The sequence below is a fragment of the Nannospalax galili genome, unplaced genomic scaffold (assembly GCF_000622305.1).
Source record: "Nannospalax galili isolate Female #2095 unplaced genomic scaffold, S.galili_v1.0 scaffold54, whole genome shotgun sequence".
In the NCBI taxonomy this organism is placed as follows: Eukaryota; Metazoa; Chordata; class Mammalia; order Rodentia; family Spalacidae; genus Nannospalax; species Nannospalax galili.
Window position 1 is genome coordinate 8,116,754 of NW_008341028.1, and position 19,928 is coordinate 8,136,681.

General features: G+C 42.5%; 1 protein-coding gene across 8 annotated transcripts in view; it reads left to right on the plus strand.

Annotated features, from left to right (window-relative positions):
* The window catches only part of Map2k5 (mitogen-activated protein kinase kinase 5), a 277,836-nt gene that overhangs the window by 213,286 nt on the left and 44,622 nt on the right, over positions 1-19,928 (plus strand). Inside the window, exon 20 of one of the 8 annotated variants that reach the window (XM_029565022.1) lies at positions 3,155-3,239. The exons of the other annotated variants lie outside the window; for them this stretch is intronic. Within the exon in view, the coding sequence (XP_029420882.1) occupies positions 3,155-3,157 (3 nt within the window). The 3' untranslated portion in view covers positions 3,158-3,239. Of the gene's footprint in view, positions 1-3,154; positions 3,240-19,928 lie in introns of those variants that run through there. 8 annotated transcript variants of the gene reach the window in all.

Below are 19,928 nucleotides of genomic sequence, written 5' to 3' on the forward strand. Positions count from 1 at the left end.
TGGCAGTGGCATCTAGAATCTATTAGTTTCCTGGGGAACTCTGCATGACTGTTTAAGAACCTCTTCTAAAATAGCTTCCTCAGGCCAGGCCTGCCCATGAGGTCCCCACAGGGCAGTGAACTGTCTCCTTACTAATTTCATTTGCTTCTGAATTTTAGGGCTTCTTTGAAAGAATAACTAGCCAGGAAGTGAGGCTTTTTACTCCTTGGGTTTAAGTATCTGACGCTGCTATGTGTCATTTTCTGTTACAGAAAAGTTGGGTCACAAAGTACTGCCTCCTCAGAGAGCCTAATTCAGGGATATTTAGAGCCATGTACAACATGACAGTAGCAAAGCCTAGTATGGTGTATTGTGCTACTTATCTTGTGGCTTCAACCTTGACCTCCTGTCATGGCCTTACAAACAGTGAGCAGGGATTAATCAAGACCAAGGTGGACAGAAGCCAGTCAGTCCTAAAGTGGTGAGAGCTGGTCTGAGAGTCAGGGATGGAACTATGGGACAAAGCCAGAGTTAGCCACCAGATGTCCAAGCTGAAGACACCAAAACTAAGCAGGAGCATGAGAAGGAAGAGGAAACTTGGGCCACAGATCAGCAGCTGGAAGGGTAGCCACGATAACCAGAAAACTGAGTTCCCAGCAGAAATCTGGAGTCCAATCTGCTTTTGGTGGCTAGGAGCCAACTAGCTGAGGGGTGATGTCCTCAAGACCCCATTTGATGTTGTAGAATCTCAAGAAAATTTCTTATTAAGTCCCTGATGTATCAAGCGTTCCCCAAGCCCCTGACTACTGCCCTTGGAAAGTGCTTCAGCTCACTATGAGTGATGTGTGTCTACATGTACCTGGTGCCTTAACTGTCTAATATCTTTGGGAATACGGTGGCCCCTATTGACTAGGTAACTAAGATCTTATTACTGTCTCTATGAAACAGATCTATGTTTCATGTTTCATAAATCTATGAAATATTTGTATTTTTAGAAAGAAATATATGTTCTTGGCAGCCTGCTGACAGTGTAGTAAATACATTAAATGTTTTCTAAGGATTCTGATCTGTAATTTGAACATGCTGCTGAACTGAATTTGGATGTATTCATGCCCTCCAGGCTGAGAAAGCATGGGAACTGACTTTGTGCTATGTGTTTGGCCTTGACCTTCAGTGATGTTCTTGGGCATCTTGAAATGCATAGAGCAGTGTGCCTCTGGGCTCAGTAATGCTCCTCCACTGTGCCACATATTTGATGCTTTTCCTGTGCCTTCTGCGGGCAGTAACTGTTTGCCATGGTTGCTCCTCATTCTTGTCAGGAGCCACCTACCTGCTCTTCACACAGTCCCGCCATCTGTCTTCAGTCTTGGCACTCCTGATGGTGATCTTAGCAAAACCAAAACATACTGGTGAAATCCGATCCCAGGCAGTATGCATAAGATCAGACAGGCTTGTCAGAAGAGGGAGACAGAGGCTTAGGGCCCTCTACTGTAGTGAAATGGATAAGCTTGTATCCATTTACCATGTAGTAATCAGTTGCCATCAATGTACCAGCCAAGTTGAGAAAGAAGAGGTCAGGACAGCCTCAAACCCAGAAAGAATGGGCTTCCAGGCAGGGCCACCAAGCCAAGTATAGCCCAAGTCTGTGAGCAAGGGTAGGAAGGTAGAATCATAGTCCCCCAGCCTGAGCCAGCACTTACCACCGTGTGACTCAGGAGGCTCCACTGGCCACCAGAGGCTTTCTGAAGTATCTGAACTCCCAGCATGGCTGGCCGGCCAGACAGGTGTCATAGCATATCTGGAGTGAGGCTGCCAGTGCCTGGAAGTGATGAGAATTGGAAGACTGAAGGGAGCTTCACCTAGGAGTCTGCTGTCCCTCGGTGGTCCACAGTCTTGGAAAAGAGATGAACACAGATGCAAAGAACTGTAGTTCAGTGTAGATGAATACTCTAGAGCCAGGGCTCGGGGTGGAGAAGGAGTTGTTGCATTTAAACTCAGTTTTAAAAGATAAATGAAGTTGCCTAGATTAAGAAAGGAGAAAATGTAAATGTTGGGCAGAAAGACTTGAAACCATCTTGTAAATCATTTTTTGAGATCACAGATGTGTTTCAGATTATTCAAGTTGTCTAAAATATGACAACCAGAAAAATGTGTTATTACTCTAAGCATGTACATGCATTTCAGGTATATTATAACTAAAAATGAATTCTTAGCATCTGTAGGTACTCAAAAGAACCATTAACAGATCCCTGATTTATACTCCCACTTACTCATTTTATGCATAAAAAGTGAGTTCAGAAGTGATGATTTATACTTGATCAGAGACAACTGCTGTACAAGTGTTGGTTTCATAGAACTACCAGATTTATAAAACAACGCAAACTTTTCATGCTTCCTAACAGCCAACAGTGGGACCAGGTATGCAGATAAACAGTGGGCTTAGTTGGGGTGCCAGCTGAATAATTGAGAAGGCTGATGTTTCTTCCCTGTTGCTCATGCAAAGGAGGAAGTGCTTAGTCTGAGGGATGGCAGGCCTAGCTCATTCCCTCTGTTTTCTCTAATAAGGCTCCTGTTCTAGTTTGTGTCTCTGTTGCTGTGATAAAACACTAACCAAAATCAACTTCGGGAGGAAAGGGTTTATTTCATCTTACCCTTCTAAAGGACAATCCATCATTGAGGGGAGTCAGTCAGGAACTGAAGTAGAAGTCATGGAGGAATGGCACTTACTGGCTTACTTCCCCCTGGCTTGCTCAGCCTGCTTCCTTATACAGCCTAGGCCCACCTGCCTAGGGAAGGCACTGGCCATAGTAGACTGGGGCTCCCACACTAATTACCATTTTAAAAATGCCTCACAGACATGGCCACCAGCCAGGAAGCTCCTCAGCTGAGGTTCCTTCTTCCCAGGTGACTCTAGCTTGTGTCAAGTTGACAAAAAACTAGCACAGCTCTCTAAGAAAGGTGACCACAGAAGCAGGGCTTTGATGAAGGACTCTGACATATACAGAGCCAGAAACCAAACAGGCAGCTGATCAGGGAGTCGAAGAGCCAGGAGGAGTAGAAAGCAAAGGTAATCATAACAGAAGGAAATCTAGAAAATTCACAAATATGTAAAAATAACATATCCATAAATAGTCAGTGAGACAATGAGTAACTTAAAGTGTTTTCTAATTAACAGTAGAAGATACCTTGAGATAAAGAAGAGTGAAAATGGGGCTGGAGAGATGGCTTGGCAATCTTGAAGAGGACCTGGGTTCAGTTCCCAGCACCCACATAGTGGCTAACAACCATCCATAACTCCAGTTCCAGGGGATCTGACGCCTTGTCTGACCTCAGTGGGCATTGCACAACATGGGTGCACTTATATACATGTAGTCAATACACTCATACACATAAAATAAAAAATAAAATATTTTTTAAAAGAAGAAAAGTCAAAATACAGCACACCAGATTTTTAAGATGCAGCAAAACCATTGCCCAGAGGGAAGCACCAAGCTGTAAGCATCACATTAAAAAGGAAGATCACGCCTTTAATCCCAGTACTCCAGAGGCAGAGGCAGGTGGATCTCTGTGAGTTCAAGGCCAGTGTGGTCTATATAGTGAGTTCCAGGCAAGCTGGGGCTACAAGGAGACCCTGTCTCAAAAAAACCAAAAAGACCAAAAAAAAAAAAAAAAAAAAGGAAGATCACAAGTCAGTAGCATTGCGCTCACCTTAAGAAAGCTGAACCCCAGTAAACAGGGGCAGAAAATAAAGATTACAGCATAAATTTAAAAAAATAGAGAAGAAAAAAATCAATGAAGCCATCGGTTCTTTGAAAAGATCAACAAAACTGCCAGACTTGTAGTGGGTGGAGAGGAAGACTTCAACTTCTAAAATCAAGAGTGCACACCTGGATACCAGGACATTCTGGCTGCAGCATCTGTTGCCCATTGATCACCAGGGTTGATTCAGCTGATCTGACTAGGTAGGTGGGTATTCCTTTCCTCCCTCAACACTCCTTGTGTGTCTCCCAAGGCTTCAAGCTCTGGAGAATAGGACAGGAGCTCCCCATAGAAGAGGACCAGTCTTCAGTCGAGGGTACACCTGTAGCTGTGCCCCCCCCCACTAAAACCTCCAGTCAAGCTCTTAAGAATGCACCCCTAAAATCCCAGCACTCAGGAGATAGAACAGGATTGCCTTACATTTGAGGCCAGCCTGGGCTACATAGGGTTAGCCTATCACCGAATAAATAAAAAGAATCATCTGAATAATTGTAAGCTGCTAAACTAGATAACTTGCATGAAAGACACAAATTCCTGAAACCATAAATGACCAACACTTACTCAAAAAGTACAGAACAAAGTAAGCCTATAACAAAGATTTTTAAATAAATAAGTAAATAAAAACTTGCCATAAAAGCAAGCTCAGGATCTTGTTGCTTTAATGGTGAATCCTACCAAACATTTAAAAAATTAACACATATCCTTCTCAAATTCTTCCAAAGTATAGATGCAAGAACCACTTTCCTGAAGCTTTTACTACCTGATACTGAAGCCAAAGACTTCACAAGACAGGATAACTAGAGCCAGTAAGATGGCTCAGTGGGTAAAGGCACTTGCCACCCAGACTGATGAGAGTTTAGTCCACACAATCCATATGGTAGAAGGAGAGAAACAACTCCCACAAGTTGTCCATGCATGTCCTGTGGCATGAATGTTCCCACATACATACACATAAGTAAATATATACGCAGATAAATACATAAACAGATAAATAAATAAGAAACATTACAGACTGGTATTCTTTATCAAAATATATACAAAAGCCTTCAAGAAAATACCAGCAGGCTGCATTAAGGAGGATTTAAAGGGAATTTTATATCATGACCAAGTAAAGTTTGATCCAGGAGTGCAAGGTTGTTTTAACATTTGAAAATTAACTGGTGTTATATACCATATTAATTCAGTAAGGAACAAAAATCACACAGTTATCTCAATAGTTACAGAAAAAAAACATTTCAGAAAATCTGACATACCATTTTTAAAATAAGGTGATATTCCCTCAGTTGATCTGCAGATTCAGTGTAATTCCTGTCAAAATGCTGGTGGAGTTTTGTTATTTTTTTTTTTAACCAGGAATGAATAAGCTGATTCTGAAATACAAATGCAAGGATCTAGAGTAGCCAAAGCAGGGGCTGGAGAGATGGCTCAGCAGTTCAAAGCACTTACTGCTCTTGCAGAGGACCCAGGTTGGTTCCCAGCACCCACACTGGGCAGCTCACAGCCATTTGTAACTCCAGCTCCAGGAGACCCAGTGCCTCTGGCCTTTGCAGGCACTGCACTCACATACACATACTCACAAACAGATACATACACATACACCTAATCAAAAATTTAAAAAATCTTTAGCGTAGCCAAAACAATCATGAAAAAAAAAAAAACTTAATTTCAAAACTTACTGCAGAATTACAGCAATCCAGATAATGTGGTAGTTGCGTAAAGACACATATGTGGGATAGAAACAGAAGTCCAGCGAGAAGCCTGGATGTGCATTGCTGTTATTTTCTGACACAAAACATCAAGGTCATTACATGGCAAGAGAAGAGTGTCACCAGCAAAGGCTGTTGGGACAGTTGATATCCACATGCAAAAGAATGCATTTCAGTCCTTGCCTCACATCCTATGCAAATTTAAATCAAAATGGATCAAAGACCTAAATGTAAAAGCAAAAACTATGAAACCCTTAAAAGAAAATATAGATAAAAATCGTCAAAATTCCCTTAGATCAGGCAGTTGTTTCTCAGATGACATCAGATGAGAACAAACAAGCAAACAAACACATTTGAACTTCCCCCACAAATTAAAACTTTGGTGGACTAGAGCTGTAGCTTTGTGGTAGAAACCTTGCCTAGAATGGCCAAAACCCTAGGTTTCATCCCCAGCACTGAAAGAAAGATCTTTATAAGTCAGGTTTGGTGGACAACCCCTATAATCCCAGCACTTGGGGGGCTGGGACTGAAGGGTCACCTGAGTTCAAAGGACAACCTGGATTGTACAGCGAGTTGAAGTGAAGCCCAACCTAGACTACATAGTGATACTCTGTCTCAAAAAATAAAATATAACTTTTTGTATGTCAAAGGTAAAAGGAAAAGACAGGGTGGGCATGGTAGAACACATCTGTAATCCCATTACTCAAGAGGCTAAGGTAGAGAAATCACAAGCCTAAGACCAGCCTGGGCAATCCTGGGGAGAGGATAGAATGAGAAGAAATATTTATTTAAAATAGATATGTATTGAGCCGGGTGTGGTGGCGCATGCCTTTAATCCCAGCACTCAGGAGGCAGAGGCAGGCGGATCTCTGTGAATTCAAGGCTAGCCTGGTCTACATAGTGAATTCCAGGCCAGCTGGGGCTACAGGGAGAAAAAAAAAATATATATGTGAGAAAGAGACAGAGAGGTATTGATAAAGGCCTGGTATCCAGAATTTATGTAGATTCTTACAACTCAGTAGCAAATAGAAAAGACAACCCCAAAATGAGCAAAAGATTTCAGCAGCATTACTTCAATGATCTACAAACAGTCATTAAAGAGATATATAAGCTCAGGGGCTCAGAGATAGCTCCACAGTTAAGAGCACTGGCTGCTCTTGCCGAGGACCCAGGTTCAGTGCCCAGCAGTCACACAGTGGCTAACAACCATCTGAAAGTCCAATTCCAGGAGATTTGACACCAACTTCTGGCCTCTGCAGGCAAACACATTTATAAAAATGTTTTAAAGCTAAATAAGTTCAGCATTATCAGCATGTCAGAACCTACCTCATACCGACTAGAATGGCTACAGTCAGAAACAGAAAGAGCTAGTGTTGACCTCCTGAGTATGCAGAGGTTGGAACCCTCATAAGTGGCTTATAGAAGTGTAAAATGGAACCATTCTATGAAGTGCCATTTGGCAATTTGCCAAAAGCTCAGGCATTGAGTTATCATTATGTCACTTAATAATTATACTTGTAGGTATACATCCAAGAGAAGTGGGTATACATATTCACATAAAATACATATTTACAGAAATGTGCATAGAAGTTTTATTCACAGTAGCCAAAAAGCAGAAACAACACAAAAGTTTATCATCTGATAGGAGAAAAAGTCAATGTACATTGACTTGAATAGAATACTTACATTGTAATACTATTCAACCACAAATAGGAATAAAGTATTGGTAAAGCCATAACATAGATTGAAAGTGTTGTAAATGAAGGAGACCAGACTCAAGAAGCCACAGGTTATATGGAAGTTATTTACATGTAAGATCCCAACAGAGAAATCCATAGAGATGGGAAGTAGATCAGTTGTTAGTAAGAGGGGAGGGGAAGGGTTGGAATGGCTGTTACAGGTACTGGGTTTCTTTGTAGAGTGATAGAAATGTTTTGCAACTCAGCTGTATACATAAGAATGACAAATTTCATTTTTGTAAGGTATATTTTAATTATTTTTAAAGGCCAAAGGAAAAAAGAGAGAAACAGATTTCTCTGTTATCCTCTCTGTGGTCAGCTGGTGAATTTCTGACAAGTCTTTTATAGTTGAGTAGGATGGACCTTACTAGAGAAGAAAAGAGAAGACAACATATATTTCATTTTGTGTAAAACCAACACTCCTAGAACAGTCTGTTGGTTTGTTTGGTTGGTCGTTGGTTTGTTGGTTTGTTGGGTCGGTCTGTCGGTTGGTCGGTCTGTCGGTCGGTCGGTCGGTCGTCAGACGGTCGGTCGGTTGGTTTGTTCGTTTGTTTGGTTGGTTGTTGGTTTGTTGGGTACGTCCGTCTGTCAGTAGGTCGGTCAGTCGGTCGCCTGACTGGTTGACTGGTTGGCTGGCTGGCTGGCTGGCTGGTTGGCTGGCTGGCTGGCTGGCTGGCTGGCTTTGAAATGAGGTTGTGGGCTGGTTCTTGAACTCTTGGGCTCAAGTGATGCTCCCACCTTAGACTCCCCAATGCCAGGGTTACAGGTGCCTTCCACTGCAATCCGCTACATATTTTAATTATGTCAAGGGACATGTGTTAAGCTCCTGCTGAGGCCATGCACTCTGCCATGTACTGGGATGTTCTGTATGCTAGATGACTTTATGACCTAATGGAGACAACTCTTGAGTTTGACTCTATGAGATAAAACGACACTAAAGCTATGTAAACAATTTGCGAATTTTGCCTTTTTCTGGGCTAGAGCACAGTAAGCTGAAAAAGAGGGAGGGTAACAAAGCAGTGCCTACACCAGACCAGGGAGGAGACTGAGACTTTCACAGTGTGAAGTGGGGAAGTCAGTCCAGCAGAGGGAGTATCCCACCCATATGATCAGAGCAGGAATAGATTTGGAAACTGATGGGTGGCCCAGCATGAGGCCAGAGAACACTAGGTGAGACCGTCCAACACTGTGCCCTGGGATGGGAGATCCCCACAAGGTTCCACACATTGAGAGTGTATGAGATAGGCTCTGTAGAAGAGTGAGAGGAGTAACAGCGCAGAAAGGCTGAATGGCAGTCAGGAACCCTCTTCTTCCTCTTTTTATTTATTATTTTTATTTTATGTGTTTGAGTGTATTGCCTGCATGTATGTATGTGCACCCATCTCATACCCAGGGAGGTCCAAAGAAGATGTCCGATCTCCTGAAACTGGAGTTACAGATGGTTGTTAGCCTCCATGTGGGTGCTGAAAACCAAACCTGGGTCCTCTACAAGAGCCAACTCTTCAGCCCCCCTCTTCCTCCCTTTAAGCCTCCCTTTCCCAGCCTCCTATTTTCTCATGCTCTTCTGTTTACATGGCACCCTCTTGTAGAGCAGGTATGTCAGTTACTTCTTACTCTTCCTGACTCATGTGGGTACCATGATCTGGCCTGTGATCGAGCTCCATTCTTGTCTTCCCTGAATGTCTTCAGAGAAGGCTTCCACTGCCTCCTTCCAGCATCAACTAGTTTGCTGACATTTCTAGGAAACATGGAGGAGTCATGTCTAAGCAGAGTTCACTTGAGGACTCTGTGAGCAGATATTTGGGGGTGTGGACTGTCCCTATTCTTAATGGCTCTTGTTATTGCCGCTGTAATCATGTTTGTATGTGAGCTAGGAAAGAGTATAGGCCCCAAATCTTCATTACTCTTTACAGTAGGGATGGAAAACCTTGCAAAAGGCAGAGAGCTTTATAAGTAGGATTTGTGGTACTGGCTTGTTAAATTTGAAGTTTATTTTGTTTTCATTTTAGTTTGTTTTTTCCAAGGAAGCCTGTTCCTGTCTTAATCATGTCCACACTATCTTCCTCCTCATCAAAGACCCAAGGCAGGAACCAGAGCCCAGGGCCCTGCCTAGCGGCCTGCCTACCTCACAGCTGCCCACCTTCTTTCTATCACCTCTCTATCCCTTCTGTTGCACTCCTCTTTCTTTTTAAGATAGCTTATTTTATATATTTTTGTGTATGCCCGTGTAAGTTTATGTGTACCATGTGCATGCAGGGGCCCTCGGAGGCCAGAAGAGGGTGTTAGATCCTCTGGAGCTGTAATTACAGGCAGTTGTGAGCACCTTATAGGTGCTGGGAACCAAACCCAAGTCCTCCGAAAGATCAGCAAGCACTCTTGGCTACTGAGCCATCTCTCCAGCCCTTGTGGACTCCTCTTGGTCCCCTTTTCTTAGCTATACACCTTGAGGGGAAAACAGGTTACTTCTCCATCCTGGGACCCAAAGGACACCTTCTTGGAGCTGTGGCTTGCTGTTGCCCTTCCTGTCTGCCCTTCCTGTCTGCCATCCTGGAATACTGGAGCTGTCACAGTGTGTGGGGAGGAGGGGTTTGTGGCCTGGGCTTCATTTCCATTGCACATGAACCCTGGGGTTCTTGAATGAAGACTGTTCCATATATGACAGCAATCTGTCTCTCTATTTTATCTTATTTGGAATGGTTGCTGGGAGGGTTGCTTGTGCTGTTTTTGTGTTACAAAGAATAGAGAGAGCTAGGAGACAAAATGATGGTGCCCACAGGCTGAATAGTGTGCCTTGTGTAATGTAAAAGTTGTGAGCTTTCTGCTTTATTGAGATAAGACTTAAAATCTAAAAGCACATTTAGGGTATATAGCATGAGGCCTAATATATGTTGTGAAACAGCTGCCCCTAAACCAGCCAGCAGAGCCATCACCTCCCATAGTTACCCTTGTGTGCACATGTGTTCTTGTGATCCACCCTCTTGGCAAATGTGAAGTACGTGACATCATCTTTGCTTAGCACCCTCTCGCATATCAGCTCTTCTGAACTTACTTAAAACTGTGAATGTGTGCCCTTTGACAGCATCTCCCACTTTATGCCACTTCTACCTGTTAAGAGTGAGTTATACTTTTTATATTTCTATGCTACTGTGAGTCATACATTTTTAGATTACACAAAGAAGTGAGATCAAGCAGTATTTGTCTATCTGTATCTAGCATATTTCACTTGGCAGTGCCTCCATGTTGGTCCATATTGTTACTGTGATAAGGTTTTCCTTTTTATTTAAAGCTAAATAATATTCCTCTGTGTGTGTGTGTGATATTTTCTTAATCATTCATCCATAAAGTGCCATTTAGATTGCTTTTTTTTTTCCATTGTATATGCACCCAGAAGAGGTATTACTGGATCATATGGAAATTCTGTTTTTTAATTTATTGAGGAACTTCCATATTATTGTCCTTAATGACTATAGTTTACTTTCCCACAATTTGTAACAGTTTCCTTTTCTCTACATTCTTTTTAAAAACATTTTGTTTATTAATTTTTTTATTTTGTGTGTATGAATGTATTGCCTGCATGTATGTATTGCCCACAGAGGTCAGAAGAGGGTGTTGGATCCCCTGGAATTGGAGTTATGAATGAACAGTTGTTAGCCACCATGTTGGTGCTGGATACTGAACCTGTCTCCTCTGCAAGAGCAACCAGTGTTCTTAATGCTGAACCATCTCTCCAACCCTGTTTTTTCTACTTTCTTGATAACAATTATCATTTGACTTTTTGTAAAGGTTATCTTAGCAGATATAGGGTGATATTTCACGGTTGGTTGGCTGGTTGGTTGGTTGGTTGGTTGGTTGGCTGGTTGGTTGGTTGGCTGCCTGGTTGGTTGGTTGGTTTGGGTTTTGAGACAGGATCTCCGTATATAGATCAGGCTGGTCTGGAACCCACTGGGTAGCCCAGGCTAGTCTCAAACTCATGATCCTACAGCCACTGCCACACTAGTGCTGGGATTATAGCTTATGCCATGTTTACTCATTGTGGTTTTGATTTTCCAAAGCATTATACTTTTAGAAGCATTTACAAATTAGATTCTATCTGCCCATTGATTCAAGTTAATTTTTGCATATTTTTTAAGTCCTGATTCTTTTATATTGCTCAAAATCCCACCCCAGAAAATAGATGAATATGTAGCTGTTCTGATTTGATTAGATGTCTTGTGACTTATATCTTCACCCCCTTCCCACAGCATCCACATGAAAGTCCTTAGAATGCCATAGATTATGTTTTTAAAACTGTTGACTAGGGCTAGAGGGATGGGTCAGTGGTTAATGGTACATACTGCTCTTGCAAAGGACCTGAGTTCAGTTCTTAGAATCCACATTGGGCAGCTCACAACCACTGTAATTCCAGCTCCAGGGGATGCAACACCCTCTTCTGGACTACTCAAGCACCTGCACTCACATTCACATGCACATACTCACACACAGACATACACACACAGATACACATAATTTAAAATAAATCTCTTTAAAAAAAAACAAACAGTTAACTATGCTCTAAACCATCATCCTAGAGTTGGGTACTGGGATAGAGTGAGTAAGCCACAGTCACTCAGTTGAAGATCTGAGTCAGGGAGACAGCTTGACAGTCACATGAAGGCATCACTAGCTAATGGATATCTGAGTAGAAAAGGCTGGAAGGCCCAGGCTCTCTGAGGGCCATGTCAGCTGTTATTTTAACTACTCACATAAATATGCTGTGGTATTTAGAAATGTTTGCCACTATATAAATTCTGTAATTAAAGTGTGAACAGTGTGCTAGGGAAACACAGGAAAGAGAACTTGGTAGAAGAAGCGAGGGTCACCAGGGAGGCTCTATAAAGGAAGGAAAACTGAGTTAGGACTTCACCTCCCAGAAACCTGAGGCCCCTGCAGGGAGTCCAGTATGGCTGTGGTGTTTGGGAAAGTGTTATGAGAGAGTAAGTCCCACATTTCAGTGGTTCTTTACACACCATGCTTGAAGTGTTTCTGATAAAAGAGGATGGAGTTTTAAGCATGGTGCCAGCATAATAAGATTTGTATATTAGACAAATCACTCCAGTAGGGGTGTGGAATGCAGATTAGAAAGGACAGTTAGGAAGTTATAGATCTGATCCATTATGAGGCTTTAATTAGGATAGCCTTATCTTGTTTGAGGCATATTGAGGAATAGAATGAATGGTGCTTCATGAATGCTTGGAGAGAGGAGTCAGGAATGAAGCACAGGACTTGGTCAGTCAGGCACCCAAAGTGTTTCCTGTCCCTTTGACACTCCACTGTACAGAAACTCGGTAACAGAGAAGGGCTGCTTCTGTTCTCTTAATGACTTGAAGGGAACAAAAAGTGACAGCTAAACACATCAAAGAAAGAGGTTTGTTTGTTTAAAGCTAAGAAACAAGACAGTGCATGGCTAGGGATGGCAAGAAGAAGTCAGAGTCATCCTCAGCTACATAGTGAGTTCAAGTCCAGTCTGGGCTGCAAAAGGGAGAAAGCTAATTCAGCTTTGCTTTGTCATCTATATAAATGAATCAAGGCCTTTAAGAAATACTGTAGTTTGGGACTGGGATGTAGCTCAGTGGTGAAGCCAAAGATATGGCTCTTAAAATTCTGAGGAAGAGAGGGGAGAGGAGGGAAGGGGAGAAGGGAAGGGAAGGGGAGGGAAGAAGAAGGGAGGGGAGGGGAAAGGAAGGGAAGAAGGGAAGGGAAGGGAAGGAAAGGGAAGGGAAAAGTCATTCCTACAGAATCACTCATTCCTGGACATCTCGTTCCTAGATGCTTCTAGGCTAATAGGGCCTCGAGGAGGGTGTTGCTGAGCAGAATTGGTGAGCAAAAAGTGCAAGTAGCATTAACCAACTCCAGAAGGAATATCATATTGTCTTTTGTGGGTCCTGAAATTAAGAAGTAAAAAGAGGGCTACAGAGATGGCTCAGCGGTTAAGAGCACTGACTACCCTTACAGAGGACCCAGGTTTGATTCCCAGCACCCACATGGTGGCTAACAACTGCCCATAACTCCAGTTCCAGGGGAATCCAACGCCTTCTTCTGACCTCCGCAGGCATTACTCAACATGGGTGCACTTACACACACGCAGGCATAACACTCATACACATAAAATTAAATAAATAAATAAATAAATAAATAAATAAAGTCTCAAAAATACCAAAATAAATAAATAAATAAAATAAAATAAAAAGAAGTAAAAAGAGCATCTTCCTTTCCTCTGCTCCCAGCATCCAAAGGGCGCCTGTTTCTTCCACAGAACTTAACTTTAGCTCAGGTCTAAAGGAGAGAGGACTTCAAATAGTCCAGTGGGCAGAGCTTCCGACCACCTGTCAGTACCCGCCCCTCCCTAACAAATGGGTGGTTGTAATACAAGGTTTATTTCATGGAGGTTTATTTCATGGTGTTTGAGGTATGTGGGAGTTAATGGCAGAGGCCTCAGAAACTTGAAGAGTTACTAGCCCTGGAAACACATAATTGTCCTGTCCTCCAGTGGTCTTATTGACTAGCCCTGCGTCTCATGATGTCGGGGATACATGACTGGAAGCCTGAAAACCGATATTCCTCTTTTATGTAAGGTAATCTTTAGAAATCTAATACTGCCTTTGAAAAGTCCAGTGTGTTTAAATTAATGCAGTTTGGCTGGTTTGAAGATTGCAAATAGGTTAGCATTAAGACCAGGATTCTGTTAGTAATTACTTTTTTCTATTGGTAATAACTGTTTCTTTAGAAATGACATTAACATTCTACCAAAACACAGCAGTAATCCAAAAGTTAATGTTCTGTTCATTTATAATTATATTTAATTCATATTTATGAGTTGTTAGGAAGAGGGAATAAGAAAGAAATGAGTTTTTAAAAATGTTGCAGAAGAAACAATGTAAAAGAATTTTTCCCCCTGATAGTCTGAAAGATGTACAGAATCACTTGAAGGAAGAAAAAAAATAAATGTTTGAAACACAGTTACATAAAATCATATTTTATTAGCTATCCCTGAAAATCTGTGTTTTTATGAATTCCTAGTGGCATGGCTGAATTTAGTGAACAGACTTTCTCCATTTTTTTTCTTTTCTACTAACCAAAATATTAACATATTTTTCACTATAATGTTGATTTCAGTGAATCAGATTTGTGGGGAGAAAATCGTCATCTTTAGACCGACACCAAACAAGTAGCTTTCTGTCATTTCTTTGAATTGTGCACGAAGCCTGATGTATTATTAATGAATTAATTTCTTGGTGGTGGAGGCTTGTGAATAGCACTATGTGAATGGACAGTTGCCCAGTGGGGCCAGTTTTGGCTGCTGCCATTTAACATGTGTTGCTCTATTGTGAAGTCTTACCCAGCCATAGGACAACTCGCATTTAATTCACCATGATGGGACCTACACACCCTGAGCCCAAGTTGGCTGCCAGGGTCAGCTCCCCAGCAGCTTGGGCTCTGCCAGCCTGTTTTCCCTAAACCAGGGGAAATGTGAGCAGTAAATATGTTCTCTAAAGGGATTGCAAACTGTTCAGCTAGGGTGTTGCCTCCGCTCCAGAATTGAGGCGGCCATCAGCCAGTGTGAGTTCCTTCCCTTCCTCTTGGAAATGGAAGCACCCGGGCCCCCGAGATCCCTGATGTTCTGAGGTCCAGAGTACCAGATGGCATTATGATTTTCCAAATCCTGATGAACATTCTCACTGATCTTGTTCATTTCACAGTATGTAGTTCTGTTGTTTTTTTCATTTCCTCTCCCTTTTCCCTCTCCCCCTCTCTTTGTTCCTCACATGTTAACTAATTTTAAACTGATACAGTATCTCTTTTAGCCAGCTTTAAATCCCTTCACTGTTAGTTATTCTATGGAACCAAGCATAGCACAATTTCTCATAATTCCAAGCTTTGGAATTACAGCTGATACAGCCTTTGGATTCTGTTAAAAGAGTGTTAAGCAGATGCCTCCCTTGCTCCCACGACCCTGTGCTCCTTTACCAGTGCAGTCACTGGAAGTTCTGGTTTTCCCTGTATCCATAACTTGCAGTACAGGTGGCAAATGGCAGTAATTATTCTAACAGTCGAGTGAACATTCAGGAGGACACACCATGTGGTAACATGGACTCTGGGTTGACAGTAAGTTCTCAGAGTCTGATTTGATGGGTTTCCGGCTTGCTGGGTTTTCAGGACATGGGCCTGCCTGGTTCCTTCACTTGAGCCGTGCGTGTGTGTGTGTGTGTGTGTGTGTGTGTGTGTGTGGTGTATCAGATGCCTCTGTGCCAGCTCCTTGCCTGTGCAAAGTGGTATTATCCTTTCATTAAGGAACCTACAGAGGGTTCTTTTTCTCACCTGTTTTCATTTAATATAGTTTATAATGCACCTCTGAAACTGCTTTTAATCAGCTCCTCTGAAGTCAGAACTTGGTAAAATGCCAGTTGGGTGTGTTAGCATGATAATTTAGGTCCTGGCTCCAACACATGTAGCTGACTTTTCCTGAAGAAGAAGAAAAAAACGATTGACTTTACCAGTGTATGAAATTCAGACACTATATAGGGACAAGGTAGAACCATGGGTGGGATTCTGAATAATTACCTCTAGACCAGCCTGAGCAGGAGGCTTCCCACGAGGGTGAGCTCATTTAATGGTTCCAAAAACTCAATCTTGTGGATGTCAATGGTCATGCTTGATTATTCGCAGCAGTGTTTTATGAAACAGCAATAGAAATGCATGGGGAGACTACAGGGAAAGAGGACAGTAACGGGTTGTACTTTGGTAAATGGATCCCCTTGGTTTGAGGTGAGTATGCTGTCTGAGGCCTCACCTAAGCCACTGGAAAGGGAGACATGTATGGATGTGTGTGTGTGTGTGTGTGCTCGAGCTGTTCTTACAGGCACCTCCAAATAATGCTGCTCACTGTAGCTTGTGAGCAACAAGAAACCCCAAACAAAAAGAGGAAGAGATACTCGTTGGCTTTAGAAAGGGAGCAACTGCAAATACAGTTTACAAGATTGATCCATTTTCCAGTTCTCCACCTGCCTGTTCTCAAAGAATTTTCTAAAATGCTAAGATCACTGCCATATGTTTAGAAAAATCTGCAAGTAAATGTAAATCTTCTAAATGACAACAAAATAAGTCAACCAAGTGAGCAGCTCATGGTGGCAGGAGTGCAAACATCATGGCTTTTTACCCCATACTAAAGCACATATGAAATATATAAGATTGAAAAATATCTATGATGTCAATTTCAATTATCTGGAGACAGATTCCTTTAGACCTGTTCATTTGTATTTCGTGGGTTTTTATAAGCCATCTGCTGGTGTTGTTCACTTGGCTAACAGCTGGTTCCCTTGACTGAGGGGTTTATGGGTAGGATGGGTATTTCAGTGGTGAGAGTTCCGGCCTTTAGCCCCTGGTTCCAGGTCTGTATGAGGCAAGTTAGAGGAGCTGCTACTGTCGCCCGGACCCAGCAGACAGGATGTCACACCACATGCCCCCACATGTAATTTGTCACATCTGGCAACCCCAGAGCATGGGGTGACCCAGGGTGGAAATTGAATCATCTTTCACTCTCTGCTCTGTGCAGTGCAGAGTGGGTGTGTAGAACAAGGGCTCTGGGCTCCAGCCGAGCCGTCAGAGGCTTTTCTCTCTGCTGTCTTCACATACCTCCCTGCCACCCCAGTGCTGTCCTTGTAACAGTTCAGGGTTAGGCATGTCCACCTGCAGCATTAAATAAAGAAAAGTGGCCATGTTCTTAAACTCTGTGTCCAACATTCAGCCATTGAAGTTGTACTAATCTGCTGAGTGGCTATAGCTTACTCATGTCACAGAGTGCCTTATTCTCTGACCAGCCAGGAGCACCTGTTCCTCCATTTCCTATCCTTCTCTCTTTTTCTTGACAGAATCTGTGACAGTAGGAAGTTTACAGATGGGATCCTTGATAACTTTTGAAATATTAAAACTTTACTAATTTCCCTCAATCCTCCACTGGGTTAGCTTTTGTCTTTTTTTATTTTTTTGGTATATATGTGAGTGTATGTATGTCTGTATATAAATGCATATGTATGTATGTGGTATATATATGTATGGCATATGTGTACATGTGTGTGAGTACATAGGCCTGTGTGAGCTTGGAGACCAGAAGACGTTATCAGATGTCCTGCTCTGTGACTCTCCACCCTATTCCCTGTCAGCAAGTCACTCACTGAACCTGGGGGGAAGCTGGCAGCCAACAAATCTTAGTGATTTGCTGCTCCCTCCCCACCACACACACACATACACACACACACACACACACACACACACACACAAGGCTAGGGTTCTACAGGTGGGTGTAACCACACCCAGCTTTTTGAGGGGTCCTGGGGATTCGAACTCAAGTCCTCATACTTGCACAGCAATCACTCTTACCTCCTGAGCCATCTACCCATACCTTAATTACCCATTATACACATAGCTTTTGTTTATACATTAGCCTCTGTCTATATACATATTAACAAAAAGGGATCTGATTTTCTTGTCTTTTGCTGCAGGGTTTTTATATATTCTCATTCTCTCTCTCTCTTTCTCTTTCTCTCTCTCTCTCTCAAAAAGGCAAGGTCTGGCCTTGAACTTCTTTCGAGCTTCTGATCCTCCTTGCCTCCACCTCCAGAGTGCTCAATTACAGGCATGTGCCAGGCTTTGTGTTTGCCAGGCCAGCACTCTGCCAGCCAGCCTGTGTCCCTGGTCTTTTCTAAATCAACTAGGTCTCCCCAGAAGAGCACAGCCTTGACCTATGAATCTTGCCATTTGTCTCCTAGAGAGGCTCCCATAAGGAATGAACAGTAAAGATCAAAAACTTATTCGGGGTCTGACAGACAAATGCTATTCTGCCTGACCTGAGGCCATTGGAATTACCAATGACCTTTGATCCCAGCTTCTTGGATAGAAGTGAAGTGATCTAAGCTTGTTGTGCTAATTAATCTGAACCACAAGGCCAAGCCATGGGAACAGCAGACTTACTCTAAAATGTGGAATATGGCTGAATGTGGTGGCCCACACCTTTAATCCCAGCATTAGCAAAGCAGAGACCAGCAGATCTCTGTGAGTTTGAGGGAGCCTAGTCTACTAGTGAGCTTCAGGCCAGCTGGGGCCACACCGTGAGACCCTTCTCAAAAAATGAAATGAAATATGACTCAGTATTGGGCTCCACGAGTGTTAACGTCTTACTAGCTTGGTACCATGGCAACAGTATGTCTAGAAATGGGCTATTTTAAATGTTAGGCTTAATCATGTGTGGAGTAGAAGGGGGTGCATGTGTATAGTGTGTGCACACATGGGGAAGAACATGCCTGTTTGTGGGCCAAGGCCAGAGGTCTCATTGAGTGCCCTCCTCCATCACTCTCTGTCTTGTTCCTCTGAGGCAGAGTCTCCTTCTGAGCCTGGAGCTTGCATTTCTTAGCTAGGCTGGTAGCCAGCAGGCCCCAATGATCTCACCATCAACATTCCCATCAGTACTTGAGTTACAGACATATGCAGGACCACATCCATGAGTGCTAGGATCCTAACGCCAGTCCTCATCACTGAGCCATCTATCCAGTCCCCCCAAATTAGGTTTTATCACATTTTATTTAACTCCAGCCTTAGAATTCACAGGTGCAGCCAACACCCCAAGGTTTTTCAGAATTTGTCCTTCTATCTTATGTGGTACTGTAATATAAGATCTTGGTTTGAAGAAATATTTGTTTTGTACAAAAAGAAAGCAATATATACAACCTATAAACCTTCAGGGTGGTCACTCTTCAGGTCCATGTGCTCTCCAGGAGTGAGGAAGGAGGGTGATAGGAGAGCAGAGGAACTATTTCACACCTTCCGGATTTCTCCTACAGGTTGAATACTCCTTTTCCAACATCCTTGGGACAAAAAGTGTGTCAGATTTCAGAGATCTCCACACATAGAGATTTTTATGTAATTTGCCAATTGAGCATCTCTAGTCCAAAAATCTAAAATCCAAGCTACTCCAAAATCCAAAACTTTATTCCCAACACTCTCCTTTCTGGGCTCACATGTGCCCATCAAACTGAATCAGATCCTCAAGGCACCGCCATGCAGCCTGGGCACCAGTGGCTCCAGCTCTGTGCCCTGGCCTTTTCCTCCATTTTACAGAGCTGTGCATTATCGATGCATAGTTCATCCCCCTGAACAATGCACAAATTCTCTGAGAGTGTACATTAGCATCAGCCATCCCATAGTACCACATTCATTGTCTTTGACTTGTGGTAGGTGCTCAAAAAAATTGTCAGATGAATAAGCAAATACATAATTTTATGTTTATACCCAACCACCATGTCATTGTAAAAGTCCATTATCTTTAATTCTGAATAAAAACAAAACTGAAGTCCTCAGAAGTATTTTTTAAGCAAAGGTTCCCTAACTTTTTCCATTTGTGACAAAACAGAGTTCTAAGAATTTGAGCTTCCTGGGACTTAAAAACTAACCACTTACCTTTCTTTTTTAAAATTTTCCTTCTTGGGGTTGGAGAGATGGCTCGGCGATTAAGAGCACTGGCTGCTCTTGCAGAAGACCCAGGTTCAGTTCCCAGCACCCACCTGGCAGCTCACAATTCTGTGAGTTTTAGGGGATCCAATGCCCTCTCTGGCCTCTGTGGGCATTGTACAACATGGATACACTTACATACATACAGATAAAATACTCATACACATAAAATAAAAATAAATAAATGAAAAATATAAATAAATAAGTA